This window comes from Streptopelia decaocto (genome assembly GCF_964273445.1).
Source record: "Streptopelia decaocto genome assembly, chromosome: 19".
NCBI lineage: Eukaryota > Metazoa > Chordata > Aves > Columbiformes > Columbidae > Streptopelia > Streptopelia decaocto.
In genome coordinates this window covers 5,087,551-5,112,169 of record NC_138674.1, presented here as the reverse complement: position 1 = coordinate 5,112,169, position 24,619 = coordinate 5,087,551, and the positions used below count along the sequence as shown (strand labels likewise).

The 24,619-nt window shown below is 48.4% G+C and overlaps 1 protein-coding gene across 3 annotated transcripts in view; it reads right to left on the bottom strand.

Moving 5' to 3' along the window:
* Positions 1-6,917: 6,917 nt before the first annotated feature.
* The window catches only part of PKP1 (plakophilin 1), a 53,359-nt gene continuing 35,657 nt past the window's right edge, over positions 6,918-24,619 (bottom strand). For 2 of the 3 annotated variants that reach the window (XM_082068909.1, XM_082068910.1), the window contains 10 exons: positions 23,899-24,106; positions 23,079-23,256; positions 20,779-20,893; positions 19,246-19,401; positions 18,967-19,143; positions 16,936-17,089; positions 16,247-16,433; positions 12,993-13,077; positions 11,280-11,380; positions 6,918-10,258 (listed from right to left, as the gene is read on the bottom strand). In XM_082068909.1, the coding sequence (XP_081925035.1) occupies positions 11,309-11,380; positions 12,993-13,077; positions 16,247-16,433; positions 16,936-17,089; positions 18,967-19,143; positions 19,246-19,401; positions 20,779-20,893; positions 23,079-23,256; positions 23,899-24,106 (1,332 nt within the window). In that variant the 3' untranslated portion in view covers positions 6,918-10,258; positions 11,280-11,308. Of the gene's footprint in view, positions 10,259-11,279; positions 11,381-12,992; positions 13,078-16,246; positions 16,434-16,935; positions 17,090-18,966; positions 19,144-19,245; positions 19,402-20,778; positions 20,894-23,078; positions 23,257-23,898; positions 24,107-24,619 lie in introns of those variants that run through there. The other variant, XR_014185682.1, reaches the window with a different exon arrangement.

The following is a 24,619-nucleotide window of genomic DNA, read 5'->3' as shown; positions in this document are numbered from 1 at the left end:
ATTTGCCCCTCCATCCAACTCTGATGATGGGGTGAGTATTCCTCTCCACTAGCTATTACATGGAGGGAACCCAGAGTGACTATCTTAGGCTTCAGTGTCTAATTTTAAGCTGCCCAGGTGAGGGTGGATTGATCCGAAGAGATTTCTCCTAACAGGGAGTGAGCAATACAGACCAGGCTGGTAGGGAAAGTTGTTTAGATGTGGTTGTTTAGTCCAGTTTATGGAGAGTTGGTGTTTGGCAGCTTTAAAAATAGAAAAAATGCAAGCAAGCTGTGCTGCAGGCCCTGCAAAGCCATGGGGCTGAGAAAATGGGTATGTGTGGGCAAATGATAGCTGCCCATAGCTAGAGGGAAGAGGAGGCGATGGTAGACCTTCCCCTCCCACACTGCTGGCACAGGGTACCCCTCGCTGTCACTGCTGGCAACTTCATGATGAACAAATTACACTTGGAGACCCCCAAGATTACTTCGAAAACATGTAAGCATCAATTATCATTCTTGAAAATCCCAGGATCCCATTAAAGCATTTCACCTTGGAACAGGGGACAACGCAAAATCACCACTGGCTTTGGACAGCCCTTCCCTGTTGAGTGAAATTTAAGGCCCTGAAATTTAAGTCTGGTATTAGTCAGTGCCAAGCCTGGTGGCTCTGGCCGGGTTCAGACATGAAGGCTCAGATTTTGGGCTCTCTCCCAGGGATGCAGCACGAGTTCTGTGCTGGAGGCAGATTCCTGATCAGTGATGTGCATCCTGCGTGCTGAGCCCTTCCAGCAGCCAGCAGGGATCTGGGGGTATCTCAGAGCGCCTCAGGTGATACAAGGAGTTTTGTGCCAGGATTTCCGAGAAAGAAGAGGCACAGCAAGCTCTAAATGAGATAAACTCACTCCTAGCTGGGCCTAAGATGCTGAAGAAGAATGTGAGGAGCTGCACATCTCACCCAGGATGGAGCCTTAGAGAGAGACCATCATAGTGTCAGCATTGGTGTCTCTGCTTGTACCAAGCTCCTCTACTTTCCGTGACCCCAAATGAGGGTGAGAGGGTGGTGACAAGAGCCTAGGCAGGGGATTCTTGTGTTCCTGGTCAGTCTGGGACATCTGTAAGCATGGATAGAACGAGCCGCAGTGCTCTGACATGGTGACCATCTTGCTAAGTGGAACCAACTATTTTGGTCTGTCTTCTCCTTGGGGTTTGCCCTCAGGTTCTGCCACACTGGTGCTCCTGTGATGAGCAGTCCAGCTTTGAGCTGGAGGGCATGGAGGTGCACCCATTGAACCCCTGCCAGGAAGGGTCATTCCCTTTGGATAGTTCATGGAACATGCCTGCAGCTCTGCTGCTGCCAGGTCACGCTCACAACTCTGTCCTTAGCACAACCATGGGGCTGCATGATATTGCACATGTCCATCCATCATGACTTACTCATAGAATCATAGAATCATTCTTGATGGAAGAGACCCTCAAGATCATCAAGTCTAACCGTTCCCCCACCCCTGGCACTGCCCCATGTCCTGAGAACCTCATGTCCATCTGTCCAGCCCTCCAGGGATGGTGACTCCAGCACTGCCCTGGGCAGCCAGTTCCAATGCCCCACAGCCCTTTGGGGAAGAAATTGTTCCCACATCCAACCTCAACCTCCCCTGGCGCAACTTGAGGCCGTTTCCTCTGCTCCTGGCGCTTGTTCCTGGGGAGCAGAGCCCGACCCCCCTGGCTCCAAGCTCCTTTCAGGCAGTTCAGAGATCAGAAGGTCTCCCCTCAGCTCCTGTTCTCCAGCTGAACCCCCAAGTCCCTCAGCCGCTCCCATCACACTTGTGCTCCAGCCCCTCACCAGCTCCGTTCCCTTCTCTCCACTCGCTCCAGCACCTCAAGGCCATTCCCTCCTTGCCCCCTGGAGACCTGCCAGTCCCTGTCAGTCTTTCCTGGGTGTGCTTTGATAGCTGGAGGAAAAAAATCCCCCATCCATTCTCATTCTCCCACCAGCTAATTAGCCACACTGGCTAATTCAGCACCAGGATTCACCCCTGTTTTAACCCCAGCTTTACAGGCGGCAGCACCCGGGAGTGGGGATCAGTTCCCGGGGGCCCCCGTGAGTGCGAACCACCCTCTTGTCCTTTGCCTTTCTTTTGGGTGCCTCTCCGCGGGCTCTGCTTCCTGCTGTTCAAAGCAAGGTGGGGCTCTGACTCACCCCCATCTGGGTCTCGCCGTGCGGCAGGACTCGCCGCGGCTCCGTTGCCTTTCCCACGGTGCCTGAGCCCTGCAGTGATGTTGCTGCTTCACCCGGGAGCTCGCGGCGGGCAGGTTCCCGGGGCAGAAAGGCGATGGGTGTGGATTTTCCTCTGTGTACCAAGGAGTCATCACTTCAAATAGCATAAACACTCACCTGAGCCATCTCCTCCTTCTCCCCTTTCTCCTGGCTCTTTAACCCTCTGCTTCTCCACATCCTGCAGGAAATTATTTCTATGTTGCTTTTGGGTTACCCTTGAAAAAAAACAAATATTTGGGATAGTCACAGACAGTTTCTTATTGCACAGAGAATGGCAGGAGTCATTTAGGTGATGTGCTGCCGCCTGGGAAATCCAGAGTCTTACAGAATCAGAGACTGGCTGGGGTTGGAAGGGAACTCACCCAGTCCAGCCCCCCTGCTAAAGCGGGGTCACCAGAGCAGACCGCGCAGGATCGCGTCCGGGTGGGTTTGAATGTCTCGCTGTGATCCTGCCAATGGCCCCACTGTGACACTAAAGTGGTGCCTTACCCCCTCTGCCTATTTCTCCCGCCCTGAAATGAAACAAGAACTGATTTTCATCGTGGGTAAAACGTGCTGAAGAAAAGCTCAGGGTGGAACTCAAAGGCACTCAGATCATCTCCATTTTTTTTGCTTTATATTTTTTGAGCGTTTCTTTCAGCCCTGCTGATGAGAGACTGATTTTCCTGTTCTGCCAGGACAGAGCCTTGTTGATTGAAGCAGGAGTTACCTGTCCCGTGAGATAAAGAGTCTTCCTGGGGAAAGAATAGAAAATATAAGGAAGAAAGCAATAAGATGCACAAAGCAAATCTCTGCTACACTTTATTGTACAGCACCCAGTCTGGGTCATCTCTCAGACTGAAACTTGGCCTCGGGACACAAAAGCAGTTATAGTTATTGCCTGAGCTCAGCTCTGTTAGGTAAGATCCTGCAGCGCACTTGTGAGGCTTTTTGCGGAGCGAAGTGCCAGGGAAAGGAGGGAGGAACTGCTGTTCTCTGGGAAAGTATTTGGGTTTTGTGCTGCCAGAAACTTCCAATAGTGTTATCGCTTTTGAAAATTTCTACCTGCTTTTTTTTCCCATGGCGTTGGACACCTGCGCAATGAGGGGTTGTTCACTGCCGCACGGGCTGGGGGTATCTCGGCTCTGCAGCACAGGGGCAATGTGCTGCTGTGCTAGCTGGGGGTGTTTTAACTGCTTTGCTGCTCATTTGCAGAACTGCAGACAACTCCACGGGCAGGTCAAGGGAGAAACGGGGCTCAGGAAGGGCTCCTGCAGGCTCTGTGTGTGGGTACGACAGACTCGAGCTCCGGGGCTCACGCGTCAGCCATGCTCAGATCTGGCCACCTCTCAGCTTTAGGACATCAGAGATCTCCTTCAAGACCTGGAATACTGGCCAAAGTGTTAATCAAGACAACATCTACCACCTAAAAATCACTGCCAGCAGTTCCACCTTGCCATGCAATCCCCCTATGCCCTGCAGAGATTCCTGCAGCCTCTTTATTGTGCTGAAATGTTGTTTTGCTCATCAGCAGCAGCTGCTGGGCTGGGGAGGCTGGGAACACCAAGGGTCTCCTTTCAACCAAGCACAGCACATTCAGCACAAAACAAGAGCGCAGGGGGGTGGTGGCAGGGAGGTAATTACCCTCTCATCAAAGCCTTTCCTGCATGAGATTATCAAGTTGCAGAGGGCTGTAATGAGAGCCGGAGCTGGAAGAGCACTGTGGAGGCTTGGTCGGAGGGATAATGGTCCAGAAGTGGATGTCACATGCTAACAAACTACACAGAATTTCCTAAATCTGGGGAATGTTGCTCTGGTTGTCACTACACCCACCCTGCTGGATGTTTAAAAGGCTCAGGTAGAGCTGCAACATTTTCCTGCATCCCAGCAGTGCAAAGCAGAGATCTCTTGTTAGACAAAAGAAAGGGACGTGTTTGGCATGCCCCATGGGATTACTATTGCAACAACACTTCATCAGTAGGGTAAAACTAACCTGTCTCACAACGGTCTAAACCCAGCTCACATTCCCTATTAGTGGGTGAACAATCCAACGCTTGGTGAATTCTGCTTCACAATGAAAGGAAGCGCCGACATCGGAGGATCAAAAAGCAACGTCGCTATGAACTCTTGGTCACCACAAGCCAGTTATCCCTGTGGTAACTTTTCTGTCACCTCCTGCTTAAAACCTGAAGAGCCAGAAGGATCGTGAGGCCCCTCAAAAGGCTTTCCTGAGACAAAGGCAAGCTTAGAAAACACCAAGAAAGGGGCCAAGTACATCTTGGATAGGTAACAACTTCCATGCTCAGCTAGATTAAATCTGCAAGGACACATAACTGTGGGAAAGACACAAATGAGTGTTGTATGATAGAGGAGCACAAAGTCATGCACGTTATGGGGAAGGTAACGAGGGGATGAGTCACGGTGCCTTCCTCCTGACCCAGGCCCCCGGCTCCTGCGGTGGAGATGCCCTGGGGTGTGGGTGCACGAGCGCGGTGGGGGCTCCGGTGCCGTGATTGCGCTGAGGCTCTTCTGCACACGCCTTGCTGGTATGGGCTGCCACGTGTCCTCCGGCGCTGTGCCGTGCGGACCGGGGCGCTCCCGAGGCACCTGGCTGTGGGGCCGCGATGCCGCGGCCGTGCCGCTGCTTGGGCTGATCTCATGCAGCCTGTGGGAAACCGAGGTAGAGGAGCATCTCCAGCAGGAGATGTTGGTGCTGTGGGGTCGTTGGTGCTGTCGTGGTGTGCGGCTGGGGCTTGGTGTTTCCTAGGGGAGCGCAACGTGGTCTCTGTGCCAACTGGGACCTGCTCTTGACTGGGAAGTGGTGATCTGGGCTGTGGCCTGGGGGAGTCAGGCACTTCTGGGCATGTCTTTGGGGAAGGTGTCTCATGGGCTGGAGATTGGGGTTTGCTCTGAAAATATAATGGGGAATGATAAAGGACTCAAAAGTTGCACTGTGGGATGGGAGAGGGGGCTACAATGGGGGCTGCTTTGCCGGTGGGATAAGGATTTTCTGGTGAAGTCCCATGTGTTATTTGAGATTCCACGAGCTGTGTGATCTGTGAAGTTTCCAAGGACTTAGTGATTGCTCTGTTTTGGAGGAGGAGTGCTCTGTGGCTACTCTGTACCCTGCAGCACCCATTTTCCTTCCCTTGGGTCCTACTGGACCACCAATGCATTGGAGGTAAATCAGTGCATCTGTCACTGTCTGCCCCACAGCGTCTCTGCCCTCTGACCCAGCCCCTAGACCGGATCCATCTTTCAGTGCATTTTTAATCATACAAAGAACACCTTGGTTGTCTTTTTCTTGCAAACTGCCCTATGGTCTTTGTGTCTCTAAAGACTGCCTTGGCCAACACCGGGCTTTTCTTATGGGTTCATACAGAGGATAAAGTTCGCAAAATAACAAGACATACTAGTTTCTTGGTATTCATTTTACATGCTGCAAATGGGTAGAGATGGAAGCACATAGTCATGTATCAACTCTATTGCTGAGCAACTCAGTTTCAAAATCGGAGACATGCTGAGAGTTATGATGACACGTCCTGCCCTTCTTCAGTGTCCAGAGAGCCTGCTCAAGAGTATAGAGGTAGGAGTCATCTGCATTAATTTTAGACATTCTGTGCTAGACTCAGTAGAAGACAACTTGCTCGTCTATCCTATAATTTATATGACCTTTCTTAGATGTGCCTTCAGATGTGATTTGTGCCTGAAGAAGCTGCAGAATGGACATCACCAGTGTGTATGTGATATCAACACTTAATCCTCCTGAGGACTTCTGGATACACTGCTCCTAAATGAACTTTTACAAGATAATTACTTAGGAACTACATTCAAAACCAATGGCAAATATGCCTGCTGCACTGTGGACTGAAAACAGCTTAAGTAAGGAATGATCAGAGTTGCCAACGCAATTTAGGTTTTGAAGTGCTGCTGTATAGGGCCCACCCAAAACTGGTTAAGATGTCTGGGTTTGGGCACTTTGCCTTTGTGTTTAATCCTTCAGTGCTTGCCAACGCCTCAAAAATCTCAGCAGGGCAGCAGGGTGCTCTTGGAAAGGATTTCTGAGCAGTGTGGAAGGGGGTGATGCCCTTTTCCCATGCATGGAATCACAGGCCGTACCAAGCTGGTCTGATAGGCTGTGGATCCTCTTTTCATAAGATGCTTGTCACTGCTAAGGATTATTCCTCAGCCTGGCCTTGAATAAACGAAACAAGCTCACCTCAAAGCTGAGATCACATTCCCCTTTGCCAGGTTTCTTCTCTGAAGAACCTTCTTCTGGAGGAGATCAAGACGATGCTGCTTCCGTATTTCTTTGTAAGGCTGCCACCAGTGTTTATACACCATGGTGCTCTCAAGTACTGACTACAGAGTCATCTGTGCACCTTGCACGTCAGCTGTCCCCATGTAGTCCGGGCTTAAGCTACTGCAGGATGTGATGCAGAGACCAAATTCTTAGATGTTGTCGATAGCGACTTCATGGAGCAGATTGGGAAATTCCCAAAGCAGACACAGCCTTAAATTTGGTCCTGATTAGCACAGAAGGTCTGGCCTCAAATCTTACATAACATCAACATCTAGATCAGCAAAAGCCTGATTAACAAACCTTTCAAACACTTTCCTAACACCGTGGCAAGACGAGCAAAATAAAACCATCCAAACCAGGAAGCTTGAAGAAATTCCAGCAATTTTTATTGATTTCAGCTTTTCCAATGAAGCAAATACATACAGTACAGCCAAAACAAAACTCTGATATATTATTCTCACATACCTATATCTTACAGAATACACTGTATAGCTATGGACTGGTAGGCTATGTTGGTCTCAACCTGGTGTGTGCTCAGAGAGGAATCAAACTGCCTACTGCCTTCTACTCGTCCATGAGGCTTCTGAAATGCTGGGGGGGGTTGGATTGTACATACACAAAACAAACGAAGCATTGGTGAGAAAATAGACCGAAAAGCTCTGCTAAACCCAGGACAAACGAGTATGGTATTTATTTACATATTTGTGTGTCCTGCGCACAAATCGGGCCCCAACTGCTGTTATTTCTGCTGCCGGCAGAGTGAACGGTGCTGCTGGCTGTGGTCCTTCCCTCCTCAGTAATTCTCCATCACTACGACCCAGGGTACCAACTATGTTCTGTAGACCTGCCCTTGCCTGTATCATTGGGGTACACCCCACCTTGGCTCTTAAAGAAGCAAGAAACAGCTCATCGAAGAGGATGTCACAGTTAAAAATGTGCATTGAAGAAGCAACACCTCCCTAGAATGAAGGGAAAAAATGTATTGGAGGTGAAAACAGCATCATTTATGATGGAGGGAACCTCATCGAGCTCGCGAAATTGCTGGTGATGAGCAACACCAGTTACTCTGATAAGTCGGATTTTCCTTTCCCTTCTCACAACTGGGCACTAATTCGCCGACTTGGGTAGAGTCTGTAATCCGGATTTTAAAAGAGAGACTGAGAGGAAAACAGAGCTGAGCATCAGAGGATTTCCTGGGGAAGAAACAGCTGCAGGTCAGCCGTGGGATGGCAGAGCGGTCCCAGTTCCCACTGCTCTCTTGAGTTAGCACTATGGAGAGCTATGAAAGCAATAACATACAGCATGATACAAATAAATCAGATTGGAATGAACCAGCTCAAAGCAGGGATAACGTCAAAGGCAGAGATCGCTCAGGGCTGTGCCCACTCATGCTTTGAAGATCTCTGAGGATGGAGACATTTTATTTTTATCATTTTGTCAGCTTTGGAAAAACAATTTCGCTGCGCTTCATAAAATTTATGTGAGAAAAGTATTTACCAACACCAAAGTCTCTTTGAGTCTAATACTTACTAATGAAATCTCCAGTGCTTGTAAATTTAATTGGGAGACGATGATCACATAGCTACAGGTCTTTGTGCCTTGTATAGTCATCCAGTAAATCACATTACTGGTGAACGCAGCAGAAGTGTTTTCAAATAAAGCCTAAATAACAGCCAATTAGAATGAATTTCCTAAATATTCCATCATTATATTTTGTAGTCAGGTTTTCCCAATTAGTTTTACAGAGAAAAACCATGAGCTCCCAGGATCTGTCAAACATGCAATCACAGGAACAAATCCGAACGCAAAACTGCACGCGACACAATTTTTGCACCGAAACTGCAGCAACGATCCTTTCTGTGGATACTGCAGCTGTTTGGCACATCCAGAGTCCTGGGTCCGGCCGAAAACATCTTGAACGGCGCATGTGAGAATGTGCATCCAGCCAGGGGAGGTACGGCAGGTACGGCTGCTCTTTAAACCCTCCTGAAACCGTCCTACCGGCTCCTCCTGGTTCTACTCTCCACTTCAAAGGTGCCTTTTTATTATTATTATCATGTTTTTTTCCCTCTCTCATTTGGCTGGGAGCTCTGCGCGGAAAGCTCTCGACTTGAACGTGGGTGAAAGCGAACAGATAGCTGCTTGTTCAAGTGCTCAAGATTAAGCCACCCTTTGTAGTCCAGGATTAAAACCAGCTGGGGAATGAGCTCCCTCTGCGGACACGTGCTCCCCACGGTCTAAACGGGGGACGAATGAGCGTTTCTTAGCTCTGGAGCTGTGCCAGAACAAATCTGAACTTCACAGATGGCTCTTTCGGAGGCACAAATCACCCCAGTCCTGTGATGTAAGTGGGGACCCGGTGATTTGCATCAACAGAAAAGAAATAAGATTGTTTTTCCCTTTCTAGACTCGGCTCCATGATTTGTCCTTACCAAGCACCCCCTGATATTTGCACAACAGGGTCCTGTGCCCCTGCACAGCTTGAAGAAGCAATAACCATGTATGTGGGACAGGCAGCAAATGCATCCTCAGCCGGGCCTTTCCCTGGGGATCTGGGTTGCGGTTAGAGGATGTTTTCCTTCTGGACAGAGGGAGATCAGCCTCGTTCATCACACCGTTACTGTCATAAGGAGTGAGTCGCCCTAAAATGAGCCCAGCAGTCCCCTTAGCATCATGTCATTGAAACCACTGAGAAATGAAATACTCCCAGACCCGACTCCACACAAGTGCTTCCATTCCTTTGCGTATCAATACTAATTCTTGACATTGATCAATATAAACAAAGCGTGATTAAAAAGCCCACATCCCTCACTTTCTTCCAGTCCTGTGTGGCAGTCGGTGATCCCAGGGCAAAAATGAAAGAGAGCAAAACCCACTTTGCCTGTCTCCAGCTTCTCAAGTGCCACATTTGTCCAGGTACAGTCAGGAGATCGAGTGGTTCTGGTGCTCAAGGTGGTTCGGGACCCGGGGATATTCATGCTCTGCAGATGTGTTATGACTGTCCCCTCACATACAGCTTCAGATAAGGGTTACTGAAACCCGGGAGAGAATTTGCAGGTGTCATTTTGCTTCTTGAGATAAAGAAGTGGCAGGAAAGAAAATACTAGTAACTGTAAGTGCTCATTGGAGAGAGATTCATAAGCAGAAAAGAAGCCCATGTTGATAAACGTGAGGAATAACCAGCCTTTGTAAAGAAGAGTATTGTTGTGTGCATCTGTTTATAATGGCCATATGCAGGGGGGGAACTCAACCTAAAATGGGCAATTTTGTATACTTGTGGGTAAAACGAGGGTTTTGGTGTCATGGTATTTGGTGCATGAATAAGGTAGAATCGGACAAAACTCTGCAAGGGGGTTAAACTGCACAACTCGCGTCGGCTTTCGGTGAAGACGGGGGACTAAGCCTGTAGGAAGATCCTACTTACCATGTGTGCGCGTGTATGTTGCCTGCACGCACACATACACAGCGGCACATACATAGTTACACAGACACACTCTTTGCAAAACCAACAAATATCGACATCAAGAAAGTATAACCTCAATAAAAGTCCCTTCTCCCCGCTAAAAAGAAGAAAATGCTTAAAAATATCAGTGTCATCCACATGAAATCCGTATGTCATTTGGCTTTACAGTTGAGTTAAACTCAGAAACACTCTACGTCTTTAAAATCCTAAGTAATTGGGAAAGAGTTGTCTTCCTGGACGTGAACCAATTCCAGATTCTGAAATGGAGAAAAACAGAGACAAACCAAAAACCCCAGACAATTAAAGCATTCAAGAAACCTTTTCATTACACTCAATCCCAACTTTCAATCTTTTCTCTTGTCCTGTACCCCGTTTCCATACTGCCCATAGCTTTTCCCCCACCCTCTCTGAGTCCCAGTGGAACATCCCAGCAGAGCAAGAAGTGGAATCTCTATTTGAGCAGAAGGAAGAAATTGGCTTTTGCACCATTTTGTCTGACATCAGGGCTGTGCTCAGTTTGATCACAAAGAGCACGGTGGGGAAGGGAGCAAATAATTCATCCTGGATAATCTCCGTCCCCATCACAGAGACATCTGATACTTGAAAAGTGCAAAACTGCTTAGAGTTTTGCCCTTCAGTGGGAATTATGTATCAAAAGTGCGTTACAGATTCAATCCGAATTTCATAGCGATGCCCTGAAAATTCCACCTCTGATTAATCTATTGGTATTTCTCAAATGTCAGCACATAGTTCCATATTTTGATGTGAGGTTTACAGGTTATCAAGTGCTCAAAATATCCCTAAGGGTGATGGTTGATGCCATAGGTTGTGCTGGAATGAATTGCATGTTATGGACACTATCTGGATAAAATTATTCCAAATTCAGCAAAGAAAGTGCTCTCAGAGAGATTCCTGTGAAAAGCCCCACCTGAGAGGATCTGGCAAAATGCAATTAGTCAGTTATCACTTGCAAAGTAATTAAGGAAGATGTGAGGTGCACCAAGTCCAGCCGCTCTGCCTGTCCCATGTCACCCACGCTGGGCATGTCCGAAATGCACAGCTGTGTCCTGCGGGCAACATCTGCACGAAACCCAGGGACTGCGCGACTTTGCACCAAAAGAAACACTTTGCAGTTTGGGTTGATAAGATTGGTGATGAAAATCTCATAAGCCCACTTGAGGGGAGGGAGATTAAAACCAGCAAAGAGCTCACGGGGCTCAGGCATCGTCCCTTTGTCCCCATCCCACCCGCTCCCCACCATGAGGGGCCCGTTCTCACCTGCAGCCTGAATGTCCCTGGAGAGGCTCCTAAAATCTGGAGGAGAGGGTCCTGAAGGTCGTTCCAGCTAAAGATCCCATCATGTTCTTATCAAATCCTTGCTGCAAAGGCAGATGTATATAGAGTGCAGTGAGCGCATATTGGTTTCAAAACTGATAGCTGCCTGCTGTTGTGCGCCAGAGCCTCCCGCCCCACTGTTCTCCACCTAAAAAGTGTGCTTTGTGTTCTCCAACAGCATCCTCCATCCTCCCTCTGTGCGCCTTCGATATGTGAACCTTACTAATGGACTCAATCTTCTTTGTGTTGTCTTTATCCACCAAGCGCTGGACTTCTCCAGCCTTACCTGAGGACACCTTTACTTCACCGAATATTATTTAACCTTATTCCTCACCCTGGAAAAGTGGCAAAGAGGTATGCATGATGCATAGATCCTCACAGACTCCCATCCTGCTCGTCTGATGTGTGCCTATGTAATGAACATCTGCGTGAACACAGGAGTGACTCAGTCACATCAAAATGAGTTGGCACAGGCTCCTGAGCAGAGCTTGGCGCAAGCTACACGAGATCCTACGGAGAAAGTCCCTAACTGTAAATATGAGAATTATATTTAGGTCCTTCTCTACCTTCCTGCCCCTAGGGTAGTGCTCTTTGTGGATGGTGCTCCTTCTCTTTAATCTGGCCCTTTACTCTCTGCAGGTGCTGCTGCTGCGGAGTTGGGAAAACCCAGTTGGTTCAAAGGGAGCCACTGGGAGCTGGGAGCTGGCTCGGGGCCCCGCCTGGCTTGGCATTTTTGCAGTTTCTGTTGCAGAGAGCAAAACAAATCCTAAATCCTCCTCTTCTTGGTTTAAAAGATTACTCCAACTGTAGGGGTGTTGTAACCACAGGGTAGGGTTATGGACACAGAATAAAGTGTGGGGAGGGAGGAGAGGAGGAGCATTGCCAGAGATCTGTTGGGACACGCTGATCCTACACAACGGACTGCAGGGAAGGGATCTCCCAAGCTAGTTTGGAACATCCTGGTCCATTCCCAGCACAGAGCAGTGCTGTGGCACGACAGCTTTGACCCAAGAGCATCACGGAAGAGCTGGCACCATCCCCAGGGTGCAAACTGCCCGACGGACACGCCGTGATCCACTTAGTCCTAAGATCAGTCCCGTAGCTCTGGTTGCGACTCGCTGTCTCTGGCTCAGATTGAGGAGGGTGCTGAGAGCATCGCGGTCCTCCCAGCGCCACGGGCTCCTCCCAGCCGCTGCCCGTACTCGCTGCTGAATCACAGCCCTTGCAAACTCACCGACTTCAGCCAGCGAGACGAAGTGCTGGGGCCCCGACGCCCAGCGAGGAGTCAGCGGGAGAAAGCCAGAGACACATTCTTGGTCATACAAGGAGCCAAACTAAGAGAACGGGTTCGTTGTCTTGAGGAAAAGCCACAATGCGGATGACCTCACATTCAAAAAACACTTTGAAATATTTAAGTTTAATTGTTGTTTTTGTTGTTTTAGTTTCCCATTGCTGGCTTTTTTCCACAGACATCAGTATGCCAACGCTGGGTTGGACGAGGCCTTGAGCAACCTGGTCTACTGGAAGGCGTCCCTGCCCATGGCAGAGGGGTTGGAACAAGATGAACTTTAAAGTCCCTTCCAACCCAAACCATTCTATGATTCTATATGACCAGGGTTGTTCTTATCAGCCAAAAAGCAGAAGCATTTTCCTTACCTGCTTGAGCACGCTCTGGAGCTCCCTGTTGGACCAAAGATCTGTCAGGAGGAGGCGAGCGGCTTCAGCCGCTTTTGGACAGGAGCTGGGAAGATGAAAGCAGACCTGGTGAATGATGACAAGCCACAGAGCAGCAGCCCACGTGCTTTACTGACAGCTTTTAGATAAGCCCATCCTAGCTGGGAGGCTGGCTAGACTTGACAGACAGCTGTCAATAAAACCATCCTTGCTCTCTCAGCGATGTGATGTGATGACAACCGCTGGGACCGGAACTGGACAAATGAAAAATTGGGGAGGATTTGAGTGGAAAAAGTGAGCTGAAGGTTTGTTTCTGGAGTGTGAAATTTGGGAGAGGGAGAGAGAAGGTGCCAACCCTTCTCTGGAGCCCGCAGGGCGCATTGCTCGAGAGGGCAGCAGAGGAACGGGCTCCGTGCCGCTGGTGAGGACGGAGGAGACGAGAGCATTCGTAACAACAACATCTGCAACCAGAAGTCCTTACTCAGCACAAGTTAATAGATACTTGCTCACGTAACAGCTCCGAAACCGTGAGTCATAGCAGTACCTTTTACAATTTTGGAACATTTCATATGACAACCTAGATATAAACCTTCTCGCTGGTTCTTATCGCTGTTCCTGATCTGCTGGACCCGGTCCTGCCTGTGGGAGACTCCTGATCTGAGTTTAGTGTGACGGCCCCAGTCTGTCTCGGAGTGAGGGATTGGTGTGAAACCAGGCTCGGGACCCTCCCTGTATGATACAGCTTCACAAATCATCCTGTCCTCAAAACAGCCCTCATCAGATCATAGGAAATGAGACGGCGGTCACCAGGAACCACCTGGGGCCTGCAAGCACCATACTCTGAGTGTGGAAGGACGGTATTGAGCATTAAAAAAGAAATGTAATATTCAATATTTTGGCAACTTAGAGTAAAAATAACAAAGAGTGAAGAAGCACCATCATCACTATGATGCCTGTGTCATAGATGAGGGTATATGTAGGAGACAGAGCCAATCGTTTAATTGGGATGCTCCAGGAAGGAGAAGAAACCACAGCTATCAGATAAACTGCTGAACCGTTGCTGCCTTTCATCCAGAATCCAGCTGCAAGAAACACCCAGACAAAGCAACCTCAGCTTTGAAGAGGGCTGGTTGGCATTTGAGAAGAAAGGAGAAGATCCATAGCTTGTCTGTAACCTGGAAGCTCCTTCTGAAACATCAATACAGAATTGTTCAAGCATATTAAACTAATGATTTACAGCTTCAAATGCAATGAGGGGCCAGTTTTAAAAGAAATTACTAGGTAAAAACAATTTGTTTTGTGGCAGAAGCAGCATGTGCCAGGGAGGAACCAAACCAACCAAACCAACAGCCGTGTTGGGGGTGAGGGAAGTGTGTCCACAGGGAAACTGAGGCAGATCAACAGAGAACACTCTGCAAAATCCTAACAAGGCTCAACAGGGCATGGTGTTCTCCATGGGGATGCGATCACCACTGAGACCTCCTCTGTTCCCTGTTTCTGCTGGTGAGCTAAAGGGGTGGAATGTTCCACTCAACACCAACATTAGCGTGGGGAACACGGGGTCTGTGTCCAGCCCCAAGAGGGGTGTTGGATCTGCTGGGTGAGGCTCTTTAAGATGTAGAGCAGGAAAAATCTCAACTTAAAATCTCATGTTTGTCTTCACAGGCTATACAGGGAAGTGGGAAAAGTTCGCTAACTTGTGAACGAGCGGGTGTCCAAGTCACTAGAGGGGAGATCTCCTTCACATCAGCTATATGGGAACAGTCTGAAATGATATGGCTTGGATAAGTAAGATTAGTCCTGGGTGTGATTTGTTGTCATTTTTTCATAAGAATTGAACAGCATAAAAATCTTTGGGGACAGAAATGAATAATGGATGAAAACGTACAATTCAAGTTTTGAACATGGTAGGAAGCAGGGAGTTTCTCAGAAGGAATTCATGATGAAGACAGGAGGAACACACTGAAGACATCTCCAGAGCTTAGTAACTCCTTGCAGTTTAGTGAGTCATTGCAAACAAAGCTCATCACACAAAGCAGTCACGATAATTAAGATATGCACAACCCCAGTTATGCAACACTTTGCTGAAGTAGCAAATGAGCTGACGACGGGTCGGAGGGATCCAAAGCGGGACTTTAGGCAGAAGTTAACGCCATTCAAAACAAAGAAGAGTTAGAAGAGGGCAGGGTTTCATGTTAATCGGGCTTATTGTAGAGTGGAAGCACATAAAAGCAGCAAGCTGACTGATTTTTGTTGGCCAAGGTCCAAACTAACCAAGGAGGCCACATCTAATGACCGAGAGTCTCTGCTACCATGAAACAAGTGGTAGGTTGTAAAGGGTTTATCAAAGGATGATGGAGAAGGCATGTGAATGTCTTTTCACAATAGAACACAGTAGGTTGCTTGTATAAGGTATTTTAAAACAAAGACAGAGGGTAGGAGAGGTGAAAGTCTAGGAAGGAGAATACATGGTCAAAGACCACCTAAGTTTGAAACCAGTTTGGCCAGAAATGAACATCTGTTTTGGCAAAGGGTGAGAAGCTTTTGCATAGGGCTGTAGGGAGTACGGACAGGTTTCCTACCACCAAAGCTCAAACCAAGTCCTAAAAGAAAAGGTGGTAATATACGTTGGGATTGCTCAGTTGTAAATTACATGTGAGTAGACCAAGAGGGGTACTTACAAATAAATAAATATATATATATGTGTGTTTGCGCTTCATCAAAGCTGTGTCTTTGCCACTTGAGGCGGCTATTCCAACAGAAAGATGAACGAATCTGAATATTAAAACTAAGCACAATCCCATGGTATCAGCGGTGCTTGAATCTCAGACCTGACCTTCATCATGAGGTGTGGGTGGGAAATGCAGGTGCCAGGGAGTCCAGCTGCGCTCTGACATCCCCGCTTTGAAGGGCTGGAATTTTTAACAGGGTTTAAGATGTTGGTCTTTCTGTTCTTTTTAGAATCTCTTAAAATTCAGCCAGCAAATTTCCCGAGGCCCTTTCACAAATCTCACCACGATGGCTCATGCCTGCTCCCAAGAAAACAGTGCTGAGGATTTGTGTCTACCAACATGCTGGATTCTGGTTTGGCTCTCTCGATGTACAGGCACAGGGAAAGAACAATGCTTTCCTATGGCTCTGAAGGGTGTTGGGAAGGCTCTAGGGGTTAATCTGGCTTTGCAGAGAGTGGATGGGCTCAAAAACGTCTTTGCACGAGCTTTCTGCCCCAAACTCACCCATTTCGGCACAGGCTCACTACATTATTTAGCATGTTGCTTGTCAAGTAAGACTTTCCCAGGTGCGGGTTGGACATGATGAGGTTCCTCAGAGTGTAACAAGCTGATGTCATGATCTCACTGTAGCTGTTGGTATTTCCAGACTGGAATGACAGGAGACGTGATACATCTGGGAGCACCTGGTGAGCTAAAGAGGTGGAATGTTCCAATCAACATTTAAATACGACCGACCACAAGTGAATGATACTATTTGTGTTAGCACTATCCAATGCAAGAATGCAGTGTTCTCTCCAGAAGGAGACACTAGTAACGTTGGACAGTAATGACATAATAGTCATTACTTGATTTCCAGAGCCAAAATTGGTGCTGCAGGCTTCTGGAAGGGCAATGATATTGGTCATGGGTAGTCAAGTCCAACTCAGTTCCCCAAACACTATCATCCTCGTGATCCTGCAGATTTGTCAGTATCTATAAAGCATACTACATACTTTAGAGACTTTGAGGCAGCACGTCTCATTAATTAAGCTTGCAGATATCACCTGTAATTGTCCAGAAGAAAATGACACTGCTTCGCCCCATTTCAGAGCTTGGTTAAGTCCTGTTATGGGGTTTACAAAGTGAGGCAGGTGATATAAGAGAGTTAGAAATCAGGAACCCTTCTGAAATCTACTGTGGGGGAAACTACTTACCCATGGTTTTGTGCAGAACAGGATGCCGGGACATGTTGCTCAGCAAAGAAGCCCCAGACCGGACAACATCGGAGCTGTTGGACTGGAGGAGCCGTGCGATGCGAGGCAACCCCTTCTCCTTCAAACCAATCAATTGGCTCATTGCGTTGGACATCTGGGAGACAGAACAGAGACGTCCAATGACTTCTAATGCTGAGAGGGCACAACTGGAGTGATGTATGGCAAACATGGCTAGACTAGAAAATATCTCTATATTATAATACCTTCTTCTGCCATCACAATCCCACTTATTTTGTCCTTTAGCCCTCTTCTCCACAGGCATTTGCAATATCAGCCTCTCATACTCTGTGATATTCCAGTAAATTGGAGCAGTTTTACCTCAATGTCCACACTGCCCTCATCCAATGCTCTTGCAGCTTGCTGCCAGGCCACAAGGAATAAGAACGGCTAATGATACCTTTAAAGTACAAGCTGAAGACCAAAAGCACTCATCGTCAATCCTGATCTGCTTGCTTATGTAAATCTAGAAGATATCAGGACACAGCCAATGCAGGTGGGTGTTCATGGACGCTGAAGCACATACCCTTAACAAATTGCCCTCTTATCGATAGAGTTAAAACTGAACTTCTCAGCTACTGCCCCACCAGAAAGGCCGCTGGAGGTTGTCACACCACCAGTGACACGTGTCCATCAACAGTGACGTGGGGATGGTGGGAACCCTCTTGCAGTGGGCTGAGACCCCATTTGCCTCCAGAAGGAACATGTACCACATTACAGACTCACACCAGCAGGACTAGGGTGGGTAAAGCTCAGTGGGAGAAGAGATTCAGAGTTCTCCTCTATAAGCTAAAAGGTTCTAGGAAGCTTCGGAAGCGTGTCCTCTTTTTCCCTTTCCTTCAAGTGACAGCAAACCGAGCTGGAATAAGACCCTTGAAAAGAGAAGCCACACCTGCACACCCAAACAAATTCCAACCATTCCCTTCCAGGAGGCTGAAATAAGTTGCTTCAGCACTGTCAGAGCTGGTTTTTGTTTGTTTGTTTGCTTTCCCCCTGCCCAAAAGCCATTCTTGTGTAACGATCTTGATTGCTGAAAGCCTTTTCTCTTCCACGTAGCTCCAGCCCCATTGCTCTGATCAGCTCTACCCATCCTGCCACAGCCTCTCTCCACCTCATTAGTGCCACTGGCTAGTTAAACTGAAAAATAAAACTGGAGGGGGGTTCCCAAAGCATTTCTCATTGAAAGACTTGTAACAAAAGCTCTCTGGTTAATGCTGTCCTAGCAGCGAAGGCTCCTCTCGTGAGTCACCCCGTGTTTCTGGGTGGAACACTTCACACACGTGACACACCTTTCCTACGTATGAAATAATTATCTCTTTATCTCCCTAGCCATCTTATTTAAATAGGAATTGATGAAGTTCGACACAAACAGACAAGTCGAGGTTTGTCCATTTGAAGGCAGCCTGCGAGGACAAGTCCATGGTGGTGACGGGCACAGCAGAGTTGCTGGTGTGACGTGGCCCTCGCCGTGCCCTGTCTCCTGCAATACCCATGGCGTCACGCAGCCCATGTCACCTCCATACCGACAGGTTAGGACATCTGTCAGAGCTATTTTACAAGCAGCTCTGATGTGAGGACAAGCCACAATCCACAGCACAACCCACCCTGTTATTAGAGCCACCTCCCACTTAGAAAACGCACACAGGTGGTGGAGCACGCACATCCTTCCTCTCTCCTTTCATGACATCTGTCCATATGTGCACATCTGGGCACATCCTCGCTGGTGTCCTGAGTGGAGGGCTCCAATGCCAGTAGATTCTGGTGGCACGACCAACCCCGTAAAGTGTCTAAATCTGGGACAAACCCCTGGTATGCTGATTTTAGCCCCCATGAGACCCTATTTTGGCATTAATAAATCCCTCAGCTGGAGGATTCACTGTGGAAAGCCTTGCAATAGTGCTTTGAGGTTTGCAGAGGACGTTTTCCTTTCTCACTACTGTGAAGTGCTGGGTGTGTGCAGACAGAAGCACTTACCAGCCCTCTGCTTGCAGTGAGGTTCTGCAGAGCTCCAGCACAAGCTTCCAGGGTGGCATCTTTCTTGCTCTGGTCCATCAGGGACAGGTAGGTGCGGATGGCATCTGAGTGGTAGAGCCAGCTGGGTCCCTTGGGTTTAAAATCCTCCTCGGGAAGGGGGACACCGTACTCGTCATTCTACAAAGAGACAAGAAACTTGGAGTTCAGATCCTGCTTTTTGCTTGTAGCCCCTGTCTGGGGCTGATATCACATTTCCAAGCCCTTTGCAGCACATCTCACCTCCATTTTACCGCTCCTGCTGTTGAAGCAGCCTGTGAGAGTTTTGTCCATGTAAACGCTCCGGGCCATGTGGTTGAGCTGGGTGTATCTGTTGGGAACTTCGGCATCCAGGCGGTAGGAGAGGTTGTGCAGGATGCAGATGCAGTTCTCCACAGACTGAAATCACCCCCAGAAGAAAAAAAGCAAGCAACACATTAGGCAGAAAAATATGGAGCAGCACCTGCTATAGCTACAGAGAGGACATCTACCATGCCATAATTAGCTTTTTCTAGCAGTTATAGTATGTAAGTTCCTGACCCTGCTTAAGGGAGCAATGGATGAGAAAGCAGAGGGAGGAAGAGAAGGATGAAGGCCACACAGCCCAAATGCCACGCTGTGGATCTCAGTGACCCGACTGACTCAGTGAACCTTGGAAGGTCCCACTACCCAGACAAGGTAAAGAGGAAAATAGGGGGCAGAAGTTGGTTATATCAAACTGCCCACCATGAAATGCCAAATCTTGAAAGTCTTCCTCTTGCCTTAGTCAACTCCCAATGATTTTGTCCAAGTCACAGCTACAGATTAAGGGACATTTTTTCACCAAGATCAGGCCTTTAAGCCTCCTTTACCTGGAACACTCAATGTCAAGAGCGAGGGAGAATTTTCACTTGATACCCGTAACCAACACCAAAACATGTGGTTACATTTCCAAAGAGCTGCGTTCGGTATGTGCTGCTGAAACCTGTCTTCTTGCAAAAGCCGTCCCCAAAAGAGGATTGGCTCAATCCTCAGTTCATTTGCAATAATCTTTGTACTTTGCTGGGCACTGAGGACTTCAGGGCGTCTGGCCAGTATGAACTCCTGAAAATGTGGCTCTAAACACTATTTTGCCCAAGGTAATGGCCATTTCTAACACATACAGCAGTGACGGTCACAGATAGGGGACTGACAAACAAATGCCAGGTCCTGGCTTCTTGCTGAATGTGATGCCAGTCTGGGTCCTGCTGGATGAAGAGATGTGGTGGGAAGAGCAAGCGATGGAAGATGGAGGATGGAGGATGGAGGATGGAGGAGGGAAGGGAAGGGAAGGGAAGGGAAGGGAAGGGAAGGGAAGGGAAGGGAAGGGAAGGGAAGGGAAGGGAAGGGAAGGGAAGGGAAGGGAAGGGAAGGGAAGGGAAGGGAAGGGAAGGGAAGGGAAGGGAAGGGAAGGGAAGGGAAGGGAAGGGAAGGGAAGGGAAGGGAAGGGAAGGGAAGGGAAGGGAAGGGAAGGGAAGGGAAGGGAAGGGAAATTTGGGCTCAGGAGCCAAAATATTTTGCTGTCTCTCTGTGTTTGGTAAAGGGAAACTGTAAACCCCACCTCTACTTCAGGCCCAGAGCACAGAGGACTTGCAGTTCTATGACGGATCACACTGGGATGTGGGAGGAAAGAGCAGCCACAAAGAGCACGGTCCCCTCTTGTGTTTGTGTGGAAGGGATTTTGAGATATTCCCAAAGCTGCAATTATGACTTACGGGGTTCAACTCTAGCAAACAGCTCAGGGTGAGCATCTGGTACCTTATCATCGGGTCGGTTAGAAGCCACGCAGTTCTGGGCATAAGTCATGACCGAATCGATCAAACCAGGGTAATTCCTCATGGTCTGGCGCCCCATGTCTGCAGAACTCAAGTTTCTGAAGAAAGACATCGCAAAGCATGACAGGAGAGAATGAGGAGAGAGGATTAGTCAGGCTCACTTAGTAATCTCTGTGGGCTCTGTTCTGGCTATGTCTGTAGCTGAATTTAAGGATATTTTTTGTAGGTTCAGCAAGGCTGGTGTACTGCTCTCATTTTGGAGGCCTTCTGTGGGACTGCAATGGTGCATAGCATGCTTGTTGTGCTTTAGGACTGATTTAATCTAGGAAAATGTCCTATTGAAGAGCTCTGCACAGAAGACATCCTCCTAGTGAGAGTAACTGTCAGAAATTTTCTGTCTTAGGGGCTACGCATGTGACATTACACCAACCCATCACCTCCTTGGAGGTGTTTCCAAAGAGGAGACTGAGCGAAGGCCATCTGGGGTTCCTGTGAAAGTCTGTGGTTGTAAGCAGGGAGCTACAGAGAGTCAACAGCAATATTTGCGTGGGAAACAGGGGCAGAGATGCTGCGGGGCAGCGATCGCTGCAACCAGAGGGACTGAGCAGTTTGCAGTGTTGTAATGTACTCCTGAGCGCTGCTTGCTGCCACGACAGGGGGGGGTTTCCACTAACAGGAAATGTTTTTTGTTGTTTTGTTGTTTTGTTTGGGTTTTTTTGCGGTTCTTTTCTTTTTCTTCTTCTTCTTTTTCTTCCCTGTTTTATTGCCTTGTAGCTTGCAAATGAAAAACAAAGAGACGTTGGCAGTCGTTGTGAGATATTCACTCCAGGCATTCCAGAACTGGATTTGATGTTTGCTGTGATTTGCAGCCTCCTCATTACCATGAATTCATCTGCAATCCAGAAATGCTTGAGCAGCAATGGCTGGAGCCCAGGGCGAACCCAAGGCTGTTCTCATCTCTGCACCGTGATGTGGCAGGACAGTGAGTCAGAGCAATCCTGGAGCAGGGGCTGCAGACCCAACCCCTATATTTCCTTACTCGGTTTGCTCCCCAGTCCTGTCCCCCACAGGCTCTGGAGCACCCTCGCTGACCCACATCCGGCCATTGTCACTGGGGGTGTTGGATATTTCTGCCACAGACTGTAATGCCCCGTTTCCCCGAAAATAAGACAGGGTCTTATACAACTTTTCCTCCAAAAGATGCTTCCTTTTTTACGTGCATAGCTGCCTGGACACTATTTAAATTGCCTTTTTTTGTCAACTGTAACTAGGGCTTATTTTTGGAGTAGGGCTTATATTTTAAGCATCCTCAAAATTCCTGAAAAATTATGCTAGGGCTTATTTTTGGGGAAACAGGGTATGTCGAAGGAGACAGAGCCTGCCTTGAGTTAAACCCTATTTTACAAGCTACCATCATACTCTTTCCTTCGTTTTAATGGGATATTTTGTGACATCAGCAGGTTGAGATGGTCTTAAGTGTGGAGAACCTCATCTGCGACGTCCACCACGCATCCCGACACGCGACTGCACGGGGAAGGTGCTTCCCAAGGTGGGGAAGGGAACAGTGCCCGCTGTATTTCAGCCATGGTTCCCAGCCGCAGAAGACGATAGTATCACGTCTCCAAAGGCCCCCACTGTATTCACCCATTTCGTTTCATAAGCAGATACAGCTCCTACCAGCTGCATGTCTGGTCGGGGTGTGGTTGGCGCTCTGCTCCCTCGGGGAGAGCTGCAGTTGATGAAAGTACCTAATTATACAGGGTATTTTCCCCCCCCCACTTGTTCCCAGTGAGACGAGGAGCTCGCGCCCAAGTGGAGGAGGGCGGTAGGTGAAACAGCAAGTCAGGGCGAAGATCCTCTACAAAAGGGCTCGTAATAAATAAATAGATAAATAAATAAACTACTCTGGGCTCAATCTGCGCCTCCTGTTTTGTTGCTCACCCACCCGATGAAATGAGCCAGGAAAACTCCAGGGCAATGGGACTGCTCTGTACTAAAAGAGTTAGTAAAATCAGGGTGAAAATGCTTTTTTTCCCCACACAGATTACTCTGTCTTTTTGGCACCTAAAAGCCAAACCAGTTTGTTTTCTAGCAACCACAATTTTCTCTGGAAGCCTCAAAAATCTAGGGGCAAAAAGCATCGAGTTTCTTAGTCTGAGCTGAACACTGTCAGGTCTCAATATTGCAGCTGTCCCATGGCAAAGCAACTTTAGATTATTGTTAGACAGCTTCAGCTTTTGCCCACGGACACAAGCTACAGTAAGTCTCTGCTTGATGACTCACCTCAGACATCCTGTAGCATTGAAGAATACTTCTGGGTCAATAATTTCTCTTGTCCTATTGCAGTTGCCATCAGACCAGCCAGAGAAAGGGATGATAACACAGTCTGTCAAGACGGGGAGGGCCTCCTGTATCAACTCTTCTTTTAATTCATCGGTGGAGGAGAGGTTCCAAAGCAGTCCTAGGGAGGAGATGGGAGACAAGGTCAGAGTGAATTCCAGCAACAAAGTCCTTTGCTCCATCCCTCTTTGAACTAAGGGTGCAGAGGTTGCGCTAAACCTCATTGCTGTCCATTCCTGTGGGTATCATGTGGAGGTGGGCATCAAAGCATCCTCCCTCCTCCCAAATTTGGTGTTTATTGCCATTACGTTGCAGAGGGAAGGAATCTCTGCAGGGGTCTCATCAAGAACTTTATCACAGCATAGGGTGACCTGTACCAACAAACTCCCATCAATCCTTCAAGAAAAGGTGAGACACCAGTGAGAGGACCTGCCCAACCATATTGGGATCCCCAGTGCCATCAGTCAACCCTGGGAACAGCATGAGGAGCAGGGGTGCAGGAAGGCATGGGAACGGCAGGGTGACCACGGCTCTGGGGGGAAACCTGGGGCAGGTGTTCCCCCAATGATGTGAAGAACCCTTAGGGGCCATCAAAGGGCCAGGACCTCCTCTGCCTTCTGTTTTAGGTTGCTACAGGAGCATAAAACACACTCTTTGTGGTAAGGCAGCACCGCGGTTTCTGGTTCTTTTTGTGCTGGAGCAACACAGACCACAGGCAAGGAGGAGCATGGTCCTTGCTTGGGAATGAGCATCTGCTGTGTACCTGTCAGTTGCTTCTGAATCTCGGTGTTCCCCGTCCTCCGTAGGAGGCTCACGCACTCCCTTATCCCATTCTGCCGCCGGGTTTCTATCTTGTTGGTTGGATTCTTGAAGACCAGATTTCGCAGGGCTCCAGCCGCCGCCCGCTGGACGTTCTGGTTTGTGCTGCGGAGCAGCTCGACGAGCTTGGCAATTCCCCCCAGCCGATAGACCTGCAGCAGGAGAGACATGCTGCCCTCAGCATGGTGTGCAGAGCATCCCCGGGACAGGGACAGCTAGAACTGCCACGGCAACGTAAAGGAGTCAACACGGCACGTTCTCAGGAGAGCTGGAAAAGCAGACCTGGCAGTAAAGGAGCTTGCAGAAGGGCTGTCTGGATCACATCAGAAGTCATGAGCACAAAGGTTTTGACCTTGAGGTTGGAGCTTGAAGTAGAAGACATCTAGAGGTAGATGTCTATGAGTAATGGCCGTGGACTGAACCTTTTTCTGATGTAAACGTGCTTGCTCCCACAAACTTTCACCTACCTCCATCAGTCTGCATCAGGTGAGAATGTTGCCCTGTCTATACGTAGAGGCCATTATAGCCATATAATGACATGATGTGGTAATTTATCTGCCTCCTGTAAATCACAGGCTGAGCTTAGAGGGTTGGTCATGGCATGATGTAAACAGCCTGGAGCTCAGCCAGGAGCTGCCCTGGGCTGCGCTGCAGAACTCAGCAGG